General features: G+C 40.7%; 2 protein-coding genes across 2 annotated transcripts; both read left to right on the top strand.

Annotated features, from left to right (window-relative positions):
* Window positions 1–932: 932 nt before the first annotated feature.
* Window positions 933–9685, top strand: LOC111559146 (protein FRG2-like-1). Its single transcript, XM_023249707.2, has 6 exons — window positions 933–992; window positions 3387–3579; window positions 6299–6670; window positions 6946–7020; window positions 7244–7324; window positions 7590–9685. The coding sequence occupies exons 1-6, from the start codon at window positions 933–935 to the stop codon at window positions 8156–8158; spliced, it is 1350 nt and encodes a 449-aa protein (XP_023105475.2). The 3' UTR covers window positions 8159–9685.
* A 4823-nt stretch (window positions 9686–14508) lies between these two features.
* LOC101090222 (zinc finger protein 677-like) lies at window positions 14509–25564 on the top strand. Its single transcript, XM_023249705.2, has 5 exons — window positions 14509–14605; window positions 15040–15132; window positions 16172–16233; window positions 22346–22499; window positions 24028–25564. The coding sequence occupies exons 3-5, from the start codon at window positions 16219–16221 to the stop codon at window positions 25422–25424; spliced, it is 1566 nt and encodes a 521-aa protein (XP_023105473.2). The 5' UTR covers window positions 14509–14605; window positions 15040–15132; window positions 16172–16218; the 3' UTR covers window positions 25425–25564.
* The last annotated feature ends 982 nt before the right edge of the window (window positions 25565–26546 follow it).

Genomic DNA, 26546 nt, shown 5'->3' with positions numbered 1-26546 from the left:
TGAGATATCATCTCACACCAGTTAGAGTGGCTAGTATCAAAGATATAAGAAATAACAAGTGTTGGCAAGGATATAGAGAAAAGGGAGCCCTTGTGCATTATTGGTAGAAATGTCAGTCAGTGCAGCCACTTTAGTGGCCACTAGTAAACAGTATGGAGATTTCCACAAAATATTAAAATCAGAAATATAATACGACCCAGTAATTCTACTTTTGAGTATATGCCCAAGGAAAATTAAAACACTAATTTGAAAAGATACACATAATGCCGCTGTTTACAGCATTATTTACAATAGCTAAGGTATGGAAGCATTCTGGGTGTCCATCAATAGATAAAAATGGGATATATATACATGATGGAATATTACTCAACCATGAACAAGAATGAAATCATGTCATTTGTGACAACATGAATAGACCTAGAGTTTATTATGTTCCATGAAATAAGTCAGAGAGAGAAGGACAAATACCATATGATTTCACTTATTTGTGGAATCTAAAAATCAAAAGAAATGAATGAATGAACAACAACAAAAGAGACACATACTCACAAATACAGAGAATGAACTGGTGGTTGCCAGTGGGGAGGGTGTAGAGGGATAGATGAAAGAAATGAAGGGGACTAAGAGGCACACACTTTCAGTGATAAAATAAATAATCCATGAGGATGAAGAGTTACAGCATAGGGAATATAGTCAATAATACAGTAACAACTGTGTGAGGCGACAGAAGGTGACCATACTTATCATGGTGAGCATATCATAATGTACGTAGTTGTCAAATCACTACATTGTACACCTGAAACTAATATGATATTATGTGTCAACGCTACTTCAATTAAAAATTTTAAAAAAGGAAAAAAACCCAAATACATGCCATCTGGGATAAACTGGCATGAATCTGTAGAAGGTAGGTTTTTCTTTAAAGTGTGAGGATGCCAGTTGGCCATGTTGGAATGAGGGGGATTTGGGAGGAGCACCCTCAAATGTCTAAGGTGAGGAAGTAAGGGGACGCTTCCACTTTACTGAAATTCACTTCAATGGATAAAGAAAATGTGGTGTATCCATATACAATGGAACATTATCCAGCAACACAAAAGAAGGAAATCCTACCATTCGCAACAACACAGATGGCTCTCGAGGGCATTCTGCTAAGCAAGATAAGTCAGATAGACAAAGATGCATATATGACATATATGATATTGTTGGTATGTGGAATAGAAATAAAACCAAACTCCTAGACACTAGAATGGTCATTGACAGGGATGGGCGCCAGGGGAGATGGGGAGATGGTAGTCCAAGGGTACAGGCTTCCAGTTATAAGATGATAAGTTTCTGGGGTTCCAATGTACAGCATGGTGACTATAGCTAACAATACTGTGTTATATACTTGGAAGTTGCTAAGAGAATAGATTTTAAACATTCCCAATACACCAAAAAAAGAATTACGTAACGAGATAAAGGTCTTAACTACGCCTGTTGTGGTATTCATTTTGCAATATATATGTGTATCAAATTGTCACGTTGTATATCTTAAACTTGCACAATGTTACATGTCAACTGTATCTCAATAAAACTGGGAGGGAAAAACACTCATTGTCTTCATGGTGCTTGCTTAACATATTAGAATCCCTTCCATATTGTGGGAGGATGCCAATAGTTTTGCTTCTATTTTTCTTTTCTTTTTCACTTTTTTTTTTGAGAGAGAGAGCACATGCAAATGGGGTAGGGGCAGAAGGAGAGATAGGGAGAAGAGGATCTTAAGCAGGCTCCATGCTCAGCATGGAGCTCAGTGTGGGGCTTGATCTCATCACCCCGGGATAATGACCTGAGCTGAAATCAAGAGTCCAAAGCTTAGCTGATTGAGCCACCCAGGAGCCCCTCTATTTTTCTTACTTGGACCATTCCTGCTGGGCACTGCAAACCTTGTACACACTGTGACTGGAGCATGGCAGTGAAATTGGGGTCCTGGCCAAAGTGCTTGGGTGCAGCATGGGGTGCATCAATAAGTCCACCTCCCATCCTAAGGCTGGTTCATGAGCTAAGAGAGAATTCAGTTCAAGTCTTTTTTTTTTTTTTTTTAAGTTTGAGAGAGACAGAGAGAATGCAAGTGGGGGAGGGGAGAAAGAGAGGGAGAATCCCAGGCAGGCTCTGTACTGTCAGCACAGAGCCCAACATGGGGCTTGAACTCACAAAACGACAAGATCATGACCTGAGCTGAAATCAAGAGTCAGATGCTCACCCGACTGAGCCACCCAGGTGCCCCTTCAAATCAAGTCTTTAGATGGAAAGCTGGATGGATCCACATGGGTGGATGTCATCTCAGGTTTCCTGACAGGTCAGATCTATTCCCGGATATGTGGGTAGGCGTCAGCCTGGTAGGATGTTGTAGAAAAACAGTCAAATAAAATATGTTTTACCCTCAATGAAGAGTAAAAAGACATCTCAAAAAAGGAAAAAGAGACCTACGACCTATGGAAACATTTCACAGTAAAAGAAATGCAAATGGTCATTTCACATATACAGAGGTATCCAACCTCAAGGGGCGCCTGGGTCACTCACTTGGTTAAGCATCCGACTCTTGATTTAGACTCAGGTCATGATCTCACAGTTGGTAAGTTCCAGCCCCAAATCAGGCTCTGCGCTGGCAGCACAGGTCCTGCTTGGGATTCTGTCTCCCTCTCTCTCTGCCCCTCCCCCACTTAGTCTCTATCTCTCTCTCAAAATAAATAAAAATAAACTACAAAACTAGAAATTTCAGCATACATATTCCTTAAATTTTATAATTTTATTTTATATTTTTATATATTTTATATGCAATACAAAATTTAAAATATATGTAATATAATAATATATAGAAATTTAAACATTATATACTAAATATGTATCTGTTATATATAACATACAAGTTATATATATCATATATATTTACATATATTATACAATTTAAAATATATGTGTTATAGGGGGACCTGGCTGCCTTAGTCAGTGGAGCATAAAACTCTTGATCTCAGGGTTATGAGTTTGAGCCCCACATTGGGTGCAGAGATTACGTGAAAGTAAAATCCTTAAAAATATGTTATATATATATATTTCATATATTTATATAACATAAAATATATATTTTCGTATACAATGGGTAAATTTTTATGTATGATTATATTCTATACATATATTATTATTATTTATCATTTTGCGTTCCTGAGTGAGGAACCCTGAAAACTATTGAGCTCTTTGTATATTTCTATTGAATCTCTGTCTGAGCTTGGAGATGGCTGTGCATGCAGAACAAAGAAAAAGACATCGGATTCCAGCGTCCTCGGATTCCAGTTCTAAGAATGGCTTCCACCACCCAGATTCCTCACCTTTGCCTTTTTTGCTTCTGTCAGTCTTGCCAAGAGGCCCGGGGTCTGGAGTTGCTGAGGCTTCCTTGGTTCCAGGTTCTTCTCCTCCCTGGAGGCCGAGGGCTGGGAGACAAGGGCCCCAGCCCAGCCCTTCAGGGGACACCTCCTGGTCCTCGCCATGTGTCCACAGGCCTGATAACAGTTCTTGCACATTATCTGTGGGTCGAAGAGGACAGTGGTCAGTGAGACAGCATCAATCAGAGGCAGTTTTCAAAGGTTCCTATCAGGACAAGTGTTTTGATTTGGGAATTGTTTTTTCTGGAGGGGACACAAACATGTAACCTGTTAAGTGTCTGGAACTTCATGATACAATCGATAGTCATAACCGCAACTCATTTTATTTTATTTAAAAACATTTTTTTTTATTTAAGTTTTTATTTAAATTCCAATTCACAACCCATTTTAAATCGGGAACCAAGGACAAAAGATCAAAAGGTCTGAGGAGGATGATAAAGACTCAGCTGTCCTTGCAGCTCAAATTTTGGATGCTGAGCAAACTCCATGGGACATAGTGAATATGTCCAGGATGACTGAGAAAGGATGAGGCAGACCAGAAGCTTCCCCCTCCAGCTGGACTTTTTACTGCCCGAGGAGGCCCTGCTCAAGCTTTGGAGCTCACCGCACCAGCTGGAGACAATCCACTTTGATTAATCACTCTGAAGATATAAAGGGATTATTTCCTGTTAATTTTCCTCTGCATTTTTATTTCATTTTTATTTGTTTTTTATTTTGCCACACATCTGATACCATCAACTATAATTTGATGAGTGTCATTTCCAAGCATTTAAGATATTTTAACATACATGTACGTACTTTTTAAATTATATATTGCTTTCTGAAAGTGCAAGATATGTATATACATCCATAGACTGTTCAATTCTGTATCATGACTTTTCTCCCAATTGTTTCTGAAGAATCTCCCTTTCCCACCTATACCTGTAGTTCATCCTGTTTCACCACTCTTTGCCATTTACTTGGGTCGACAGACTGGACTTTTTGGTTTTAATCTCTGATCCTATTCAAGGGGATTTATGTTGTTTCTAATATTTTCCTTCCACTGGCAATGCTGCCACGAACATACTTGGCCCATGTTCTTGTTTGCTATGAATTCCCTGTTGCTATAAACAGAAAGTGAGGAACCAAATTTCCGGATCATGGTTTTCAGGCATCTTTATATTTAGTCCCTATATTGTCCCCTGAAGGGGTTAAACCAATCACAACCCACACTAACCCTGGAGGAGAGTCTTCAATTCCCCACATCCTTGGTACACAGGGTAATGTCTGAATTTTTACTAATTATATGCACGTGAATTGGTGATGTTGTTTGTTTATTTCCATTTGTTTTATTGTCAGCAATGCTGAACATAACACCATATTCATCACAGTCTTACTAACACGTGAATTGTCCTTTTGAATTTCTTATTCAATTCACTGCGGATTGTTTTTCTTTCCTTTTAATGGGAAAACATTACTTTTTATATATTCTGGATATATTTCTCTCAAAGTGATGGGAATTGCAAGTATGCACTTCCATTTTGTACCTGGCCTTAAATTACATTTTCAGACAGAATGTACCAGATAATAAGTATTAGTAATGTAGGAACTTTATTTAGATCCTGGTTCAAAACAAACAAACAAAAACAATTAAATATGTGTTTGAGTAATTTGGGAGAATGTGACTATGAACTGGGTATTAGATGATATTAAGAAACTAAAGAATAGGGGTGCCTGGCTGGTTCAGTCAGTAAAGCATGTGACTTTTGTATTCAGAGTTGTGAATTTGAGTCCCAGGTTGGGTGTAGAGATTACTTAAAAATAAAATCTTCAAAAAAATAAAGTAAAAAGTAATTTGTGTTGTAATAGACTGGGAGTCTTTTTATTATCTTTTATATCCTCGAGTAGTTATTTATTAGAGATGAATTTTATGGCTCGCCACTGGTTGATTACAGAAATCCTGAATTCCACCATTTGCACTCAAGATTCCAGCTCCATTTCCCACCGAACCCCCATTCCAAAAGCGAAGTTTTCAGTGGATGATACAAGAATGGCAAAACACCGACACATTTTGAGGTGGCCTTAAAAAACAGATTCACTTTCTTTTCTTTAATTGTGTGAATGCTTGAAATTTCCATATTAAAACCTTTAATGAGGGCGCTTGAGTGGCTCAGTCAGTGAAGCTCAGGTCTGGATCTCAGGGTTGGTGGGTTGAAGACCCACATGGTGCTGAGCACTGTGAGTGAGGAGCCTGCTTGGGATTCTCTCTGCCCCTCCCCCCACTTGCACGTGCATTCTCTCTCTCTCTCAATAAATAAACTATTAAAAAGGCTTAAAAACCTTTAATGAAAATAAATCAATATTGGCGAACTATCTTCACCGTGAATTATTTTTAGTTCATTGCTGGTTTCACTTTTATATAAACATGTGCTATTTGTCAGATGTACTCATAGGTAAGATTGACTTGTTGATGTTCCTACAGTGACATCCAGTCCTTAAAGGTCCAGGCAGAGTTCCCGCTCTCTTTGGCCAAGAATGGAAACACAGGAGAGAAATACGCCCTTTGCATCAGAGGGGTCTGGTGGACATTTTTTTTAAGTCCGATTTTCCTGTGACTTACTCAGAACGAAATTATCAGTGAGAAGAATACTGACAATACATGTTTCCAACGATATGGAAGAAATCTTTCTGATAAACCTACCTAATCCCTGTACTCCTGGGAAGAAGGAACACGAATCCAGCAGGGTCTTAACTAGTCGTGGGTGGGAGTTGGACCAGAAGTAAGACAGGGAGGGGTCCCCAGCCTTCCAGTCCCTCTGCCCCCTGGCTTTGTTGTCCCGCTTTTTGTCACCACCACAGGCCCCTGCAAAAGGCTCCCCTTGGCTGAGTGGGGCCCCCCACAGGAAGCACAAGCGGCCACGTTCCATCTCTCGCGAGAGCCCACGTTCCCGAGCGGCAGGAAGGTGGAATTTTTCCAGCCAATAGGAGCGAGCCACGCCCTGCGAGGGCGCCTATAAAAGGCAGGTGCCAGGGGGCAGTCTGCACTTGGAAGACCTGGCAGTGCAGGGTGAAGGCCGTCCCCGGGGGCTTTCAGATAGACTCTGGAACTGAAGGCTCAGAGCCCCGCAGCTCATCCGTGCGACACCCCACTGACCGGCCGCCCTGCCACCAGAACTCGTTCCCAGAAAGCGGCTCAGATGTGGAGGAGAAAGCACTGGAAGGGAAAGAGGAGACGTTACTGTCGCCGTTGAGAGAGAGCCGCACCCAAAGGCGAGGTAGGAGTCGGGTGGGTTGTGTGTGTGGGCTGGAAGGAGGGGTAGGGGTCAGGGTTGTATTCGGAAATCGGTGGTAGGGAACATCACCCAGCTCCAGGGAGGCTTTGAGAAACGGGGCATTGAACCCCTGGGACCAACTTGCTCAGGTTCACCTCGGACCCTGGCTGAACAGCCTCTGTTGAGAGAACCGTCCACAAATCGGGGTCTGGGATGGACTAGAGGGTTCTGCGGGCCTCGAGAGAGGCCACTCGCGCAAACGGCCTCTTTTCCCCCAGGGTCAGAGCCCAAGACAGGGGAGGAGGATCCCAGGGAAAGCGAGCCCAAAAGGGACAGCTGCATTTCCGGATCAGGTGAGAGCTGGTTTTTGCTGCGGAGGGGGCACAGGACGTGGGGCGGCTCAGTCTCCCCGGTCAGGGAACTGGAGCTCGGTGGCACCCTCGCACATCCTGGGCTCTAGGAAGAGCTGGGAACCTGGCCTTGGCTGCCAGCCCCGGTCCTCGCGTGTGCAGGACGGATTAGGGCCGCGAGGGTGTCGGCCCGAGGAGGTCACAAAACCTCTGGCCTTGTCCACAGAATCGGAAGGCTGCTCCAGTTGGGAGGGCTCCGGCAAGAGGAAAGTCACTTCCAGCGACAGCACCTGCCCCCCAGCAGCAGGTAGGATCTTGCTTTGGGGCGGAGGTGCGCGGAGAGGAAGGCAGGTCAAGCACGCGGGGCGTGGGCACAGAGGGCTGTTGAGGGGCTGAATCGGGTGAGGAGGCCCTGGAATCCAGGGAGCTCTGGGGGACCCGTGCGGGGCCTGGCCTCGCCTCGTCCCAGAGCCGGGGCAGGAAGGCTTAGGAGACCGGCGGGGTTCACCCGAGGGGGTGGGGTCCCCGGGAATCCAGCTGGCGGGGCGCTCGGCCACGTGCTGCCTCCGCAGGGGCCTCTCCAGCAGGTGAGCGCAGTGTGACTCCGGGAAAGAGGAAGCGGACGACGCCGGACTCGGGCCAGGGCAGCGAGAGCGAGGAGACCGCGGGTGCCGCCCAGCGCAGGAGACGCGGGGCGCGGGGCGCCGGGCGCGGCCGTCGGAGCAGGTGCAGGTCCCCGAGAGACCGGCCGCCCCCACTTCGGAAGAGGCTGGTGACCGCCGTGCGCGCCCTGTCTGAGGCCGTCCGTCAGGACGTGGCTGGGGCGTGGGAGCAGCGGGAGCGTTCCCCGCTGACCTGGGAGCAGCGCTCGGGGCTCGGGCGGCTCTGGGCGCCTCTGTGCGCGGCCTTGCAGACCGTCTACACCATGGCCAACCAGGCGGCCTACGTCTTCCCTGCAGAGAGCTGGCTCGTCCCAGCCCCGCCGCCGGGCCCCCGGGCTCCAGCTGGGGATACAGGAGAAGCCCGGGGCTCCCCCCGCGAGGGACACGGGGCCTCCCCTCCCGGGGTCGGGAGCGAGGCCGCCCGCGCTCGGGAAGGCACCCGCGCTGCCGCAGAGCTGCGCGCGCAGCCGCGGGGGTGAGACCAAGGCCCTGCTACCGCCCACACTGCGGGTACCGCGCGTGTCAGACTTGGGGCGCTCGGAGCAAAGGCACTGCAAACACCGAGTGCGGAGCTGACGAGCTCGTGTCCGATTTCGTGTTAGGCACTGTAGTGTGTTTTGAGGGTCTCTGGACGGCCCAGCATTATTTCATGATGAGAACAGGTATCGGGGTGTAATTCGTATGTTGTTGCCAACGTCTCGCTAAGTAAACATACTTCTCTCCTCCCCTTTGATCCGAAAAGGCGCTAAGTCTTGGGTCCCCTGCCTCCAGTCTTGGAGGACTGAAGCCACAGGCCTGGGGGAGCATCTATGTGGAGGGATGGTTGTACTGTTCAGTTTGGTGAAGTCACCATGTCGGTTTGTCCTTCGCTTTTCAGTTACTTTATATGAAACCTGGTTCAAGATACATTAATGTTATTGACTGTATGTGCTTATTCTCACAGCTGGCTCATATGCCAAATTTTAAATTTTCTATATTGCAGATTTCAAGTTATCCTATTTATGAAAGGATATTAAATCCAAGATAGATGATGTCATTTTATATATATTTTATGTACTTTCCAATTTGTATTTTACACTGGAATCATGTAGTCTTTCATGTATAAATGTGCAGAATTTTATGTAAGCAAAATAAACCTTTTTCCGTATTGTCTTGTCCTTTGGTTCCTAATTTCTACATAACAGCGATAAAATAAAAATGCTGCTCATGGATTGTAGGTCTTAGATAATTTCATATTTATCTAGATGGAGTTTGTTTCATGGCAAGTGAGGGTTAGGAAGGACGCTGTTTTCTTTTCACCTCTACTGCATTTCCACCTTGACTTTCCTACACCTAGCAGCTCTTATTGTAGGACGGGGATAGCAGTCAATTATCCCACTGAATGGGGCAATTCAATTATAATATAAATCAGTTTGAACCCATGCCCTGGCTTCTAATTATACAAAGCAAGTGCCTGCATGTGTACAAAAAGTTACAATTGGCAAGTTACATTTGGGGATTGGAGGTGCAATTACCAAAGGATGAAAAATAAAATTTTAAAATAATAAAATAATACAACAAAATAAAATAAAAAACAGAACACCTGGGAATAAATCCAATAAAAATGTATCAAGTGTATATGAGAAACCATATAAGATTTCAGAAACATATGAAAGTAGACATAAACAAATATAAAATCACATCATTGTTCTTAGATAGAAAAACTCTTCATATTATCAAACATCAATTGTCCCTAAGCTAATTTATAAATTTAATTTGTTTCTGAAACAGATGGTTCCAGTTCCTTATTGAATCCAAGCATGTTATTACAAAAAAAAAAAATCCCTACAGCTGAAAATACAAATAAAAATATGCAAGAAAACTCTGAAAAGGAAAAAAAGATGAGGGTAAACTTTTAGTTAAGCAAGAGCTCCAGAGATCTGTACAACATCGCACATATAGTCATCAATGTATTTGTACACTTAAAAATCCATTAAAAGTGGGGCAAGTGGACATGCACCCCAACGTTTAGAGCAGCGCTATGGACAATAGCCAAATTATGGAAAGAGCCCAAATGTCCATTGACTGATGAAGGATAAAGAAGTGGTATATATATGCAATGGAGTCCTACTCCGCAATCAAGAAGAATGAAATCTTGCCGTTTGAAACAATGTGGAAGGAACTAGAGTGTACTATGCCAAGCAACGTAAGTCAGAGAAAAACAAACATATGATTTCACTCATATGTGGAATTTGAGAAACTCAACAGATGAACGTAGGGGAAAGGAAGGGAAATTAAGATAAAAACCAAGAGGGAGGCAAACCATAAGGGACTCTGAAGTACAGAGAACAAACTGAGGGTTGCTGGAGAAGGGGTGTGTGGGGGGAATGGGTTTTGGGTGATGGGCATGAAGGAGGGCACTTTTTGGGATGAGCACTGGGTGTTATGTGTAAGAGATGAGTCACTGGGTTCTACTCTTGAAGCCAAGACTACACTTATGTTAACTAAAATTTAAATTAAAAAATAAAGAGGGGTGCGTCTGGTGACTTAGTTGTCTGACTTTGGCTCAGGTCATGATCTCATAGTTCATGAATTTGAGTCTGCATTGGGCTCTTTGCTGTCAGCAAGGAGCCCACTTCAGATCTTCTGTCCCCCTCTCTCTCTCTGCCCCTCCGCAGCTCATGCTCTGTCCCTCTCTCTCAAAAACAAACATTTTTAAAAATCCATTATAGGGTAGATCTCATTTTTAAGTATTCTGAAAAACAAAGAAAAAAGAAAAAACGGATAGGCAGCTCTATGAAACATGTTTCTTAAATAAGACTGATAGATGAGTAGAGATAATTCAAAAATAGACCAAAGTATATGAGGTTAATAAGCAATAAGAAATTGGGGATGACATCATTAATACTTGGGGTTTGGTAGTTGATATTACTTGATACTACTATCACAAAGGTAAGAAATTGATTTACTCTTCACATCCTATAATAAGGTCCAATGAAAAGTACAACTGCATGTTAAAAAACAAAAAGCATATTTTCATTGCAGACTCTGCCTATTAAATGGAAATCAAAAATACACTCACTCCTTCCTGTTAGAACAGTTGGCTCAGTGTGAAGGTCATGGCAGTCAGTACATGCAGGAGGGAGGCAGCCAGATCTTAAGGTCTGGGTTTATGATTCCACAACCTCCCCTTCCTGAAGAAATAATCATTTCATCTAGAACTCCAGTGAGAGCACAGGTTTGGGGAACCGAGAATATTGAAAAGCTTTTCTTCCTCCCAGTTGCTACTTGCCAAAAACCAATTATAAGTTCCAAATTAGCATCTCTCAGGTGTTTGGGAGAAGCTCTCTCTTTTCCACAAGCCCTGGAGGTAGACAAGTGTTCAAGAGGAGGGCAGGAAATGCTGAGGTCTGATAGATGAGGGACTGTTGAGGAAACACTTGAATTTCAATGGGTTCTCTGCTCTCTTGAGAAATTCTACCCCAAATAGAGTTGTTTCTAATATTAGGACCACTAAGGTGACCTATCATATAAGTTATAAGCATAGAAATGAAATCAAAGTATATGCAAAGGATTTTCAGAGTTACAATCAAAGAACATGCCAACAATTATTTACATCAGGGATCACTGGATTATTTGCACAACTCAGTGACAATATATTTGGAAGTGTACATGACGTGGAAATTTGTTAGGAAGATATGCTTTACCAATTTTGATCTCCCTAGTGTTAACAGGAAGTCTAAACAGAACAATATCTACAAAAAGGGAGAAGTTTCTGAGACCCTCACAAATAAAAGCACCAGGATCAGATGATTAAATGGGCAGATTCAATAATTCCTTTAATGCTCAGATAAGCCAATACTTATTTAATTTTTAAGATGTTTAAATTTATTTTGAGAGAAAAAGATAGAGTATAAGCATGCAAGTGGGGGAGGGGGGCAGAGAGAGAGAGGGAGAGAGAGAATCCCAAGCAGGTCCAGACTGTCAGTGCAGAGCCTGACACAGTGCTGAGTACCACCAAATGTGAGATCAGGTCCTGAGCCAAAATCCAGAGTCGGAGGTGTAACCAACTGAGCCACCCAGGGGCCCCAATGCTCATTTAAATAGCATTTGATGGTTATATCTTTCCACACCTATATTTTTGCTGAGTTTTCAGTCATCAGCTCTAATTGCCTTTATTATTAAAAAAACAATTTTTTTTTTACATTTATTTATTTTTGAGAGACAGAGCACAAGTTGGAGGAGGTGCAGAGAGAGAAGGAGACACAGAATCCCAAGCAGGCTCCAGGCTCTGAATCGTCAGCATAGAGCCCGATGCGGGGCTTGAACTCACAAACTGTGAGATCAGGACCTGAGCCGAAGTCGGATGCTTAACCGACTGAACCACCCAGGCGCCCCTAATTGACTTTATTATTAAGAAACATGAGTTCAAACTAATCCTTTGTTTTCCGTACCATAAATACACAATCAAATACTCCCCATGTCTAAGTCAGACATTAGAACCATAATGGTGGACAATCCTTAGTTCACAAATACAAATACATACACATTACACATAGATGCAAACACATGTGCATATGCACAACATAATACTCAAATGCACAGCCATATACCCTCACACAATCACACCCTCATACACTCCATAGCAAACTCACACTCATGCACATGCTCATCAAACACAAGCACACACATTTACACACTCGCCTGTACTCCCACATTCCCAGTCCCGTGTGATTACATTCAAAGGGTCTGCATGCACATGTGTATCTTGACAATGTGCTCATATGTTGGAAGAATACAGGCATCTCCTGACCTTGGATGCCAGACAATAGAGGCACTTTCCACCTGTTTTACTTCTTCCATCCCCACAACCCCAAAGATGATATTTACCATGTGAAATGTCTTAAACTGCTGTGAGCATTGCCACTGCAGGTCCAGGAGAATGGGGCCGAGTTGGAAGGTTGCAGGTGTGTTAGAGCAGGGTCCAAATGAGGCCAGAGGGAGGGGGTTATAAGCAGTGTGCAGAGAGCATGGGAGCGCGGAGGAATAGATGGAAAACTCTTCAAAGGCATATGATGCCATAGTACTTGGTAAATACAGATAGGGACAGAAAAGCAAGGGGGAAAGGCTAAAATGCACCCTGAAGTATGGGGTCAAAGTCAGGGACATCAGTATGAGCATAGAGTTGGCTGTAGATATGCAAGTAAAATCACTATGAAAAATAATTCAGTGAGCTAATAGGATATATATAATATTGATATACAAAAAAAAAGAAAAGAAAAAAGAAAAAGGGCTCATGAAATAAATAGCTTTAAAAAAAATAAAATGAAATAAACTGACCAGGAATGAACCTAACAACAATGTGTAAAGCCAATATGTAGGAAAAAAATAAAACATTCCTGAAATATATGAAAGTAGAAGTAAATGAATGTAAATTTATATAATGTTCTTGGGTAGAAAAACTCATTATAAAAAGGTCAATTCTCCTTAAGCCAATTTATAAATTTAATTGGATCCTGATATAGATACCATCAGTTAGTTTTTCAAACTAGCAGTGTTATTGCAAAAACCTTACAGAATAATGAACAAATAAGAATAGCCACAAAAACTCTAAACAAAACAAGACAAAACAAAAAAAAACCAAAATGAGTATGGTTATCCTCCTGAGATGTTTATTTATGAACAGGGTATTGTATCAGTGAAGTTAAAAATTCAGAAGTATGTCAAAGTGCACAAGAAAAGTTAATAACCAGTAAAAACTAAAGTGGGGATGACATCATTAATGCTTGGTATTTGGGAAATGGGAATTCCTATCAAAATGTCCATAAATGGTCTTTTCTTTACATCCTACAGAAAAATAAAGCTCAAACAAAGGAGGAGTCTATAGGGTAAAAAATAATTAAAACATTGTTAAATTCCTCATAAGACTTGCTTCTCTCTCAATAAACTGTTTTTAAAAATCTAATTTTCAAGTATAAAGTAGTCTTCCAAAATAACTGAGAACAAAGATTTTTAAAAATTGCAATTGCAATGATATTTGGCAATTAAGGACTTAAGCAAAATGCAGGTACCATCTGGTAGGTCTCAAAGGCGTTTGGATTTATAGTTCATCTCGAGAGGTGTGGATTCGAATATCAAATTTAAAGAGAGAAAAATTGATGAACACTCATAGAGGCAGAAATGTTTGTTCCTTTAAAGCAACGTGCCAGCCCTCCGCCCCCACAGCCCAGGGCCTGGAGGGGAACGCCAGGGAACGCAGTCCAGCGAATGGGGAGCAGAAGTGACAATTCAGGGAAAAGCTCTAATGGGGGGTTAGTACCAAATTGCACATTCGCCACAGAAGAGTTTTGCATTTCGCATTCTAGCGTCCATCACCAACACTGACCACCCCGGCTTTTTGTCTCATTAAACAAGGAGCTGTCATGTCCAGGTCTCAGTCGACCCACGAGGACCTCCGGCCCCAGGTCCCCGTGCTGCTACGCCTCCCTCGCTGGCCGCACGTCTCCACCTGTCGCTACAAATGTTTCCCTGGGCACCGTGCTCAACCTGTCAAATACCACTGCTCCCAACAGAAGCGGCCCACCCTTCCCTAACGTTGTACCCGGCCTGGCTCCAAACGACACCAGCGGAATTGGAAGGAATCCAAAAGCAGAGCTCGAAACCGCAGGGGAGAAAGGACAAACAGACTGGCAGACGCAGAGAAAGGGACGGTGCGCAGGCCGGGATCCAGTGACTCAAGCCCCGGCTCCCAACCGTCGCGTCCTCGACCCGCCTCCGCCCCGCCCCACGACGCACGCGCACGCGCACGCGCGCTTTTCTAGAGACCCGGAAGCGGATCGCGCGGAGCAACGGGCACGCTCGGGTGAGTGAGTCTCCGTTTTTCTGGTTCTTACCAGCGGTCGCGCTCATCAAATCCCTCCTCCACACCCAGGTTTCGGGGTCACCTGGTAAGGTAAAATCCTGGAACCCACTCGTCCCTCTTGCCGGAAGTTCGTCCCTTTTGCTTCTTGCGTTGTGTCCATAAGACTTTCCGAGCCCTGTCGCTTGGTTCGGGTACCGAGTGTCTGCGTTCCTTACCGGTTAAAATCGCTCAGAGGCAAGTACGGGCCCCAGGCCCACTGCCTTTGGCCGTCTATCGTATGTTGGAACTATTCTTTGATGTCTGGTAAATAACTTTATAGTATTTCATTACACAGGCGTTAAGCATGTACACAACATTAAGCATGTTGATGATCTTTTAACATTCAAAATCTAGTCAGTTAATTTAATACTCAACAGTTCTCTTCTTCTCTTAAGTTATCTTTTACATTACCGAGTTCTGAGCTGAAGTCTCCAACTAAGTAGATGTTCTCCTCAAGTCCCCTTTGTCTTTTCAGTACAGATGTTGATGGATGGGCTGGATTGATGTGGAACTTTGTTCCAGCAGAGCCCATCCGTTCATGATGCAGAGACTGCTCAGACCTCATCTCCACAGGTGACCCTTTTTCATGTTTTCCAGGACTAGTTGCTATTTGTAATTTAATATAGTTCTGAAAAAAGGATTAAATGCTTGGGTTTGATTACACCCATGAAAGAGAAGCTTCTCTTGTTTCAGGAATATGAAAGGTTATGATCTGGAATTAGGACAAGCCCTTTCCACTTAAACATGTCAAGGCCACCATTTCAGAATTTACTTATACCCAGTTCTGCTCACTCCACTCAGACTTAAGGGTAACTTGGTTAAAGTAACTCCTCCTGTGATCCCCAGGGCACCCACCTTTAACATGAGTCAATAGACCAAGAATTCTGAACATGAGCTAATAAGATCCCTGAAATGATCCCTGAAATGATTGGGTGTGTGTTTGTCTTTGGCAGTTTTCTGGGAGAGGGTGTGCAGTTATCATTAGACTTTACAATGTGACCCAGTTCCAAAAATAATGAAAACCACTAAGAAAGAGGCAGGAGCATAGTCTTAGAGACAGAGGCACGCCTCTGTCAGCTTCACCCTCTTTCTGTGTATCCTAGCTAAATCTTAAAAATTTGATCATCTCGTCTTTTGACATTAAACCTTCTTACAGCTTGCCATCACCAGCAGGACAAAGATCTAAACTCTCCATATGGCTACCAGGGAGCTCTGGACCTGGGGTGGCCTTTAAGAATTGTTCTAAATTGATGGAATGGACAGGATTCTGTGTCCTGCATCAACCATTCATTGCATGTTGGTTGCCTAAGGAGGAGCCAAGAACTTGAATGAGGCACCTCCCTTTGGCTCAGTGTCAGGTAGACAGAGGACAATTCAGTTGCAGTAGAGTATGTAGGTTTCAGCAGGAGGGGAGGGCTTTCTGAAGAAATGGGTGAAAATGCACTTGGAGAACTCCATATAGGAGTTTATTATCCCTGTATCCCTCCCGTTGCAGTTGGCAGCAAAGGACGATCTTTCTCCCATAGTGAGGTTCTCCCTATATGTATATTATGGCAGAAGAAGGGGTTATGATGATTCTAAACATTAAGCAACATAACTTTTTGTCATGCAGCATAACCTTACCTGAGAAAGAAGACCAGAAGAGGGAAAAAAGGAGGAATGGCTCTTTTCCAGGTAAAAGTCATATTTTTCATTGATTGTTCTTCCTAAAATGTCACATTTTGGACTTGTTAATCTTCTTCGTCTCCAAGGTATCCTGCCTACAATGTTTACTCACACCCAGGGCCTTCTCCCACTCTCCTGTCATCTCCATGCAGATTCCATCTCACTGTGACCCAGTGACGTAGAACTTAATGAAAAGGCTCATTTTAGGTGGTAATCCTGTGAAGGATTTTCTACATAGGCAAGGACTGGAAAATGGGAGTAGACTTTGTGGTGTCCTTGGAGTTGGGCAGTAAGGATTCTTCAGAGACCCCTTCTGGATCGTTTTCAGCTCATATAAACCAGGATTAAAGAGATTACATATGTTAGTAATGTATTAATGTGCACAAGTACCTGAGAAACCCTGGAAAGTAAGACTGACAGGGTAGATTTGCTTTGTCTTATTTTACAAATGCCTTTTGACGTTAAAGAAGGGAGTCCTTGTGCTTCTGACTCCAAAGTATTAATTCTTTGGAATAGAGTGGGAATAAGGAATTCAATGTAGGAATAAGGAATACAGAGAGTGTTTTATTTTATTAACATAATTGGTTTTAAAGTGTAGAATCAACCTACTTGTGTAACAGTAAGTGTTCTTTAAATTAGTATTTTTTTATTTTTTATTTTTCTAATGTTTATTTTTGAGGGCGAGAGAGCAGGGGTGAGCAGAGAGAGAGAAGAGGACGGGGGATCTGAAGTGGGCTCTGTGCTGACAGCAGCAACCCTGATGTTGGGCTTGAACTCATGAACTGTGAGATCATGACCTGAGCCCAAGTCAGCTGCTCAACCAACTGAGCCACCCAGGCGCCACACATTATTTATAGCACATCCATCTCATACAGACCATGGTGTTCATTTAGGAAATGTTACACTGCACATTTTAGATAGAAATGTTTAATTTAGCCAGACATAGCTGCAGAACCTTCTGTCATCAGGGAGGCTGGTGCTAAATTTTCATTTTCCTAATTGTAAAATTTTATTTTTATTTTTTATTTTTTTGTATTAAATCCTTCTAGTATGTATTTTTTGTGGTTCAGTTCCACAGAGTGATGCAGTTTAGAAACTAAGAAGTAAATATCTCCTTGCCTGTCATATCTTCCATCATCACGGATTGTCTTCATTGGGAACTGATGTCCTCTTTAGTGCAAATCTTCTAAAAATGCATTTATATGTTGTAATGAGATTTTAGAATATATTCTCCAGTAAATGTTTAATCATCATATTTTATTCTACAAATTGAAATATTTACATACCATATGTCTTGAAGTTGTTTTCATGTTAGGAAACATAGAGATAACTGCTTTTTTTTTTTTAATTTTTTTTTTCAACGTTTATTTATTTTTGGGACAGAGAGAGACAGAGCATGAACGGGGGAGGGGCAGAGAGAGAGGGAGACACAGAATCGGAAACAGGCTCCAGGCTGCGAGCCATCAGCCCAGAGCCTGACGCGGGGCTCGAACTCACGGACCGCGAGATCGTGACCTGGCTGAAGTCAGACACTTAACCGACTGCGCCACCCAGGCGCCCCGAGATAACTGCTTTTTTAGATCCTCATTGGAACATTCTCTAAATGAAGATACATGAGTCCTTTACAATTTCTTACTGTTTCAAAGAATGCCATGGTGGCTGCTTCTACCAGGCTGACTTCACTACAGATATCTAAGGATATCTTAAGATTGTACATCTTTACCGTGATTAACCAGATTAATGATGGTCTTTCTGAGGAGGCACAGACATTCCACTTAGTAAATAAAGATTTTAAACCAACTGTCTTGAACATCCTCAGGTAAATGAAAACATGGAAGAAGTAGAACAGTGTTTCAACAAATAGAAAATGTCAATAAAGAGATAGAAATTATAGTAAAGGGATGGAATAGAAATTCTGGAGTTAAAAAAGTATAAACACCAAAATTGAGAATCCACTAGAGAGTTCATCAACAGATAGACAATAAGAATAAAGAATCCGTGAACCTAAACATAGGTTAACTGAAATTATCAAGTGTGAACAGAAGAAAGGGGACAAAAGCAGAATAAAAGGGGGAAAAAAAAGAAAAATGAACAGAGACTAAGAAACCACTATTAAGAATACTGATATACACATAGTAGGAATCCCAGAAGGAAAGGATAAAGAAGAAAGGACAGAAAGAATATTTGAAGAAATAAGAGTTGAAAACATGCCAAATTTATCAAAAACAACCTACACATCCAAAAACTCAATGAACTTCAGCTATGACAGCTGCATGGAGATCCCTGGCAAGCACATAATCAGTCAACTTTTATAAGACAAAGGAGTGAATGTGGAACGTAGCAAGACAGAAACAACTTCTCATGTACGGGGCTTCTCAATAAGTTTAACAGCCTATTTCTCTTCAGAAACTGTGGAGGCCAAGAAGCAGTCTCCTGTGGTATTAAAAGTTTGAAAGATTAAAAAAAAAAAACCTGTCAGGAATTCCTTACGAGGCTAACTATACTTCAAAATTGATAGTGATATTAAGAGACTCCTAGAGGAACAAAAGCTGAGGGAGTTCACACTTACAGATTTAGCCTACATGAAGTACCAAATGGAGTTCCTCAGGCTGAAATGGATGAAACCTAGTAAAGGTAGCTACATAAGTAAATATAAAAGCCAGTATTATTATATTTTTGTTTTCTAACTCAGTTTTTCCTATGTGTCTTAAAAGACAACTGTGTAAAACAATAATAAAAATCTGTTCTTGAGTGTATAAAACATCTGTTCACATCTCTTACAAATAATTTTTGACAGTAAGAACATGAAGGGTGACTGTATAACAACAGTTGTTTGTATGCTATTAAAGCTAAATTAGTATCAACTGAAATTCAAATATTATTAGTTTAACATGTAAACTGTAATCCCCAGGATAACCACACTGAAAATAACTTGAAAATAGAAAAATGAACATAAAGGCAATCAAAATAGTATGCACCCACATAGACACCTACAAGAGGAGGAATTATGAAAGAAAATATTAGATATACAAACAACAGATGTTAGAAGTAATTCTTATCAGTAGTAACTTGAAATGTATACAGATTAAACTCTTCAATAAAAGATAAAGGAATTATTTTTTTAATGTTTTAAAATGTTTGTTTATTTTTGAGAGACAGACATAGCATGAGTGGGGGAGGGGCAGAGAGAGAGGGAGACACAAAATCCGAAGCAGGCTCCAGGTTCTGAGCTGTCAGCACAGAACCTGATGCAGGGCTCAAACTCACAAACTGAGATCATGATCTGAACCGAAGTTAGATGTTTAACCGACTGAGTTACCCAGGCGCCCCAAGGAATTAGTTTTTAAAAATGATTCCACTCTATGTCTATAAAAGGCTCACTCTGTTTTTTAAAACTCTTTATTTAGAGAGCTTGAGTGGGGGAGAGGGAGGGAAACAGAATCTCAAGCAGGCTTCCCACTGTCAGCCAGAGTCCAATGCGGGGCTTGAACTCATGAACTGTGAGATCATGACCTGACCAAAATCCAGATCATGTGTTTAACTGACTGAGCAACCCAGGTGCCCCAAGCCTCAATTGAGATACACAAATAGGTTCAAAGTGAAGGTGGAAAAAGATTTTCCATGCAGATAGTAATGAAACTTAGTTGGGTACCTATACAAATATCAAACGAAATAGCTTTTAAGTTGTAAAACTGTTACCAAAGATATTGAAGAACATTATGTATTGAAAAAAGAGCCAATCCATCAAGAAGATAAAACAACTATAAACAATATGTACATAACAACAAAGCCCCCAGTTTTTTGAAGCAAAATGGAGGAGATAGTTCCAGTATACTAGCTGGAGACCTCAGTGCTCCCTGTTAATAACGGATAGAACAACCAGACATCAATGATAGAGGACTGTGTGTAAACCAGCTAGATTCAGCGGACATATACAGAATACTGCATCCAACAAAAACTCAAAAATTAGAAGTAGAAGGGAACTTCCTCAATCTAAAAAAGGGTATTATTAAAATTCCATAGCTAACATCATACTGGTGAACAACTGAAAACTTCCCCCTAATACCAAGAACAAAACAAGTGTGCCCATTTTGCCACCGCATATCAACACTGTACTGGAACTTCTAATCAGAGAAAATACAGAGGAAAAATAAATCAAATGTGTCAAAATTGGAAAAGAAATCACACTATATTTGTAGAAGACATGATTTCATATTTAGAAATAAAGAATCCTCAAACTACCGGTGATAATAAATTCATTGAAATACAGAATACAATATCAATACTCAAAATTCAGTTGCATTTCTGTACAGTAGCAATCAACAACTGGAAATTAAGTAAACAATTCCATTTACATGAGCAAGGAAACAAATGGGAATAAATTTAAGAAAGTAAATGGAAGATTTATACACACTGAAAACTACAAAGTTGCTGGGGAATATTAAAGAAAACCTAAATAAATGTCAAGATATCCTGTGTTTGTGGATTGGAAGACTGTAAAATGGGAGTCCTCTCCAGAGTGATACAAAGAGTAATGCAGTCCTCAGCAAAATCCCAACAGCCTTTTTGGCCTAAATGGGATTCCTGATTCTAAAACTAATACTGAATTGGTAAGGATGCCAAATAACCAAAATAAATGTGAGAAAGAAAATATTGGAGGACCTAGAATTCTTGACATCAAACCTTAACTACAAACATTGAGTAATCAAAAGTGTAATTCCAGCAGAGGCTAGAAATACAGATCACAGTGATAGAACTGAACTTGCACAAAATAAACCCATACATCTGTAACCCATTCCTTTTTTACAGTAGTGCCAAAAACAGTGGACAAGGACAGTCTCTTAAATGGTGCTGGCACAACTAGATATCCATGTGAGAATGAAATTGAAACTGCCTTATGTGAAGAAATCAATTCAGAATTAATCAAAAGACTGTGTGTAAGAGCTACAAGTATAAAAGTCTTAGGTGAAAACATAGGGGTAAATTTTCATGACCTGAGCGTTGGCAGTGGATTTTTATACATGATCCCAAATCAAAAGAGAAAAAGACAAAGTAGATAAATTGGTCATCATCAGAATTAATCATGTCTGTGCACTGAAGGACATTATCACATAGGTGAGGAAATGGGAGGAAATAATTTGCTAATCACATATCTACTAAGGGTCTAGAACTTGGAATGTATGAAGAGCTTATACAAATCAACAACCAAAACACAAAAACCCAACTTATAAGTGGTCGAAGCATTTTAATAGACATTTTTCCATACAAGATACACAAAGAGATGTTGGATGAAAGTAGTCATTAATAAAATGCAAAATCAAAACCACGGAGAGACCATTTCACACCCACTAGGATTATTGTAAAAGAACAACAATAACAACAAAATGTTGGTAAAGATGTGGAGAATGTAGACTCATGACACATTATTGTGAAAAGGGTGTAGGTGTTGTGGAAAAGACTGTGGCAGATTCTTAAAAAATTAACCATGTGACCCGGTAATTCCACTCCTAGGAAATAACCAAAAGAATTGAAAACAGGTATGCAAACACTTACTTGTACTACAAAGTTCATGGCAAGTTACTAATACTGGCCAAAGGTGGTAACAACCAAATGCCCATCAGTAGTTGAGTGAATATGGTCTAGTCCTGCAGTGGAATACTCTGCAGCCAGAAGAAAGGAAATGTGCCGCTGATACATACTATATCATGGATGAACCTCAAACATTACTCTAAGTGAAAGAAGGCAGGTGCAAAAGGTCACATTTTTGATGCCATTCCATTTACATGAAAAGATCCAAAATCGGTAAATCCATAGAGACAAACCATTCATTAGTGGTTGCCATGGACTGGGGAATAGGAAGCACCTGCTTAATGGGTAAAGGATTTTGGGCTGATAAAAATATTTTGGATCTAGACAGAGGTGATGTTTGTGAGTGCACTAAATGCCCCCGAATGGTACTTTTAAATGCTAATTTTAAGTGTAACTTGCTCAAAATTATATTGCATGGATCAAAGAGCACTCACTCCAGCCAAGTCAGTCTTTACACATCTGTGCTTCTCTTGTTTTGTGTCAAATAAGCACACTTTCCCTGTCCACTTGCTGAAATGTGTTTTCCTTTCAGGGGCGGTTGACATTCAGGGATGTGGCCATAGAATTCTCTCAGGAGGAGTGGGAGTGCCTGGACCCTGCTCAGAGGGCCTTGTACAGGGACGTGATGTTGGAGAACTACAGGAACCTGGTCTCCCTGGGTGAGGATAACTTCTCTCCAGAAGTTGGTAATTAACTTTTTATGTCTTTGCATTTTCTATTGAGAGCCCCTGACGTGATCATAAGAGTTTCAAATCCCTATTCTTAAGAGAATGATTGCAGCTGTTTTGATTGAGAATGGAAAGGCATCATAATGTGGCAAATGGACTCTAACTTCCCTTTTCTTCAGAAATTCTGCATTCCTGCTTGTTTAGGTATTTGCAGAACATTAGTAGTCAGAAAAGCTTAAGGTAGGGAACTGGTGATGAGGAGCACTGGGTGTTATATGTAAGTGACGAATTACTAAATTCTGCTCCTGAAACCAATATTACACTATATATTAACTAAGTAGAATTTAAATAAAAAAATCTTGGAGTTGGGAGAATAGGATTTAAAACCCTTAAATTCTTAGCAAAGTCAAATTTCACTGACGTCTTTAAAGATAAGGCTCAGAGACAATAAGGTTATTTAAAGTTGGGGAAAAGAAGGAAACCTTATGGTGAATTTTGATAAATAACTGATTCTGTGGTTTTGCACTTGTGCTTTTGGTTCAGTAGTTCTTGGAAGAGAACCAGTATTCTGCATACCTAAAATAATCCTTAAGCATTCAGGCAGTCAGTTAACTTGTTTTGACCTTTTCCAAGGTCAGGCGTTTAACTTACAGCACAATCATATTCCCTTAGATGTGCAAGCACAAGCAGCATTCCCACATTGCCCGTTACTCCTTGTGTTTCACTCTTGCTTTTCTGAATCCAGGTCCTGGCCTTTCCTCAGATTTTTCATTGAGCTAAACAAACTATACTGGGTATCTCCTGGTATATTAATTTTGAGCACCAAAGCACCTCAGTGTCCACATGCCCTGCCCCTCCCCACACTGTAGAAAGACCCCTATTCATAAACAGTACAGATTGCTCAGGAGAGCAGCTTGATTTGGTGTTTAATAATAATGTGTGTTTAATAATGTATGAGGATATGATGAAGGGAACAAGGTCTTTTAACAAATCCGTATATTACAATCTAAAAATTGATCTAGCAGGTTAAGTTAATAAGTAACCACATTTACAGAAAATAATATTCTCTGGAATTCTAAACAATTCTTCCTTGAGAACTAAAGACAGAATTTACATTCCATAAGGAACACACAGTAGGAAAAATGAAAGATATGTTGAGAATCACTGAATTATGAAATACCGTGTTCAGGTAAACACATTTTTATAAAGGTTAAGAATTAAGGAAGATAGACATCTGTATGATTTCATGCACACTTATATAATAGCCAGTGTATGGATGAGCTAATTATGAAGTTTCATTTCATTATCCAGTTACATGGGCAAAAAATATGTACAGTGTATAATGTGTGTTTGGAAAAATTACCTTAAAATTAGAGAAATTATTGATATGGAAACATTTATAAAAAGAAAACTTACACCATTGTATATTACAATATTGTTTGAATACCATACTTGAGAAACTTCCTGTGTTCAGTATAAAGTATTGTTTTGGTGTGTAATTATGTAATTTAGTATAAAAGATTTATCTTCCATCTCTATTTGATAGGAATCCCTTCTGATGGATTTGCAATCAAGGAATTATCACCAACAGAGGACATTAATAAAGGCGAATTTTACCATTTAGTGATATTGGAGAGAAATGAAAGTTATGGAATCAAGGATTTTGATCTCCAGGAATCCTGCGAAAATATGCATGAGTTTGAGAGTCAGTGGGGATATGATGCAAGAAATTACAAAGAAGTGCCTTTGTCCCATAACAAAAATCTCACTTGTAGAAAAGACCAGCAACTTAATCAGACCTCAGTTACTCTTCCTGAAAAGCAGAGTGTTTCTGTAAGAAATAATACGTACCAGTATTTCATGGATGATGAGCCATTTATGAGGAATTTGCTAAAAATGGACAATAACAGAAGTGGTGCTGGAAACCAGTACATAAACTGCATGGAAAATAGAACTGGATTAAGTTTGCAGGCACATCTGGCTGAACTGCAGAGATTTCACAATGAGGAGAAAATGTGTAACTGTAATCCAACTGAGAAGTCTGTCAACAGTTGTTCCTCAGTCTCACCACTTCAAAGAATTCCTCCCAGTACCAAAAACATTTGGAACAAATACAGGAAGGTTTTTAAGTATCCTTTGTTACCTGCACAATACAGGAGAGCATACACTAGAGGAATTTCTTACAAATGTAATGACTGTGGGAAGGCTTTTAGCAAAAGTGCAAACCTCATGAGTCATGAGAGAATTCATTCTGGACAGAGACCTTACAAATGTAATGACTGTGGCAAAGCTTTTACAGACCGTTCAAATCTTATTCATCATAGAAAAATCCATACTGGAGAGAAACCTCACAAATGTAACGAGTGTGGCAAAGCATTTACCCAATTTGGAAACCTTGCTAGGCATCAGAAAACACACACTGGAGAGAAACCACACAAATGTAATGTGTGTGACAAAGCTTTTACTCGAAGTTCAAGCCTTATGGCACATCAGAGAATTCATACAGGAGAAAAACCTTATAAATGTAATAAATGTGATAAGGCTTTTATCAAACATTCACACCTTTGGGGTCATGAGAGAACTCATACTGGGGAGAAACCTTACAAATGTAGTGAGTGTGGCAAAGCCTTTGCTGAGCGTTCACATCTTACTCAACATAGAAAAATCCATACTGGAGAGAAACCTTACAAATGTAAGGAGTGTGGCAAAGCATTTACCCAATTTGCAAATCTTACTAGGCATCAGAAAATACACACTGGGGAGAAACCATACAAATGTAATGTGTGTGACAAGGCTTTTACCGAAAGTACAAGCCTTATGAGACATCAGAGAATTCATACAGGAGAAAAACCTTATAAATGTAATAAATGTGATAAGACTTTTAGTAAACGTTCAGACCTTTGGGGTCATGAGAGGACTCATAGTGGAGAGAAACAAATGTAATGAGTGTGGCAAAGCCTGTATGAGCATCTTGCTCAGCATAAGAAAATCCATACTGGAGAGAAACCTTATGAATGTAATGAGTGTGGCAAAGCTTTTACGAGGCATCAGAAAATACATGTGAAAAGAAAGAGTATAAACTATATCATGTGTGGTGGTGCTTTTATTCAAAGTTTAAGCTTTGGGTGTCATGAAAGAACTCAAAGTGGAAAGAAACCTTGCAAATAAATTAAGCAAGTGATCAAGCCTTTCTCAACATCAGAGATTCCATCCTGGAGAGGAACCATATGAAACTAATGTATGTGGCAATGCTTGTAACCAGGGCTCACATCTCACCTGATATCAGAATATAAATCTCTGAAAGCACACAAATGGAATGTATGGCAAGGCTTATCCAAAGCTTATACCTTGTGGAACATAATTCTTTCTGGAGAGAAACCTTACAAATGTAATGAGTGTGATCAGACTTTTAAAAATGTACAACTTTGGGGAGGGGGTTAAAATAGGCAAATGGGATTAAGAGGTACAGACTTCCAGTAATTAAAAAAATGTGTGGTCTTGAAAGAATTCACATGAAAATCATACAAATGTGTCAAGATATTTACCTCAGGAAACAGAATTTATACTGGACAGAAACATTACATGTGTAATGAAGGTGATAATTGTTTAGCCAATTCTCAGTGGACTACAATACGAAAATTCACACTAGGGGGAACTAGGTCTATTTGGAGGATTAGCCAATCTTAGGTGTTAAATTCCACAGAAAATTAAAATTATTTAATGTGTTTCAATGGAATAAGTATATCTATAGAAAGACCTAATCATCTTCTGTTTACATTTTTTTAAGATTTTATTTTCCTGTCTACACCCAACATAGAGCTCAAACTCACAACCCCAAGATGAAGTCCCATGTTGTTCTGACTGAGCCAGAAAGACACCCCTATAGCTGTGTTTTACCCAATTATTTGAGGTTTCTTGAGGCTACGTTATTATTGATGACTCATAACCTCAAGTTTGGAATTCACTGATGTTATACTCTTACTAAATACATTTCACTTGTCAACCATGGTGGTCTCAGAGAAAGCATCGGTAAGGTTAAAGGAACCTATTTCATTAGGTGGGGCT

This window comes from Felis catus, chromosome E2 (assembly GCF_018350175.1).
Source record: "Felis catus isolate Fca126 chromosome E2, F.catus_Fca126_mat1.0, whole genome shotgun sequence".
NCBI lineage: Eukaryota > Metazoa > Chordata > Mammalia > Carnivora > Felidae > Felis > Felis catus.
The sequence above is the reverse complement of the archived record's forward strand: the minus strand, read 5'-3'. Positions and strand labels throughout refer to the sequence as shown.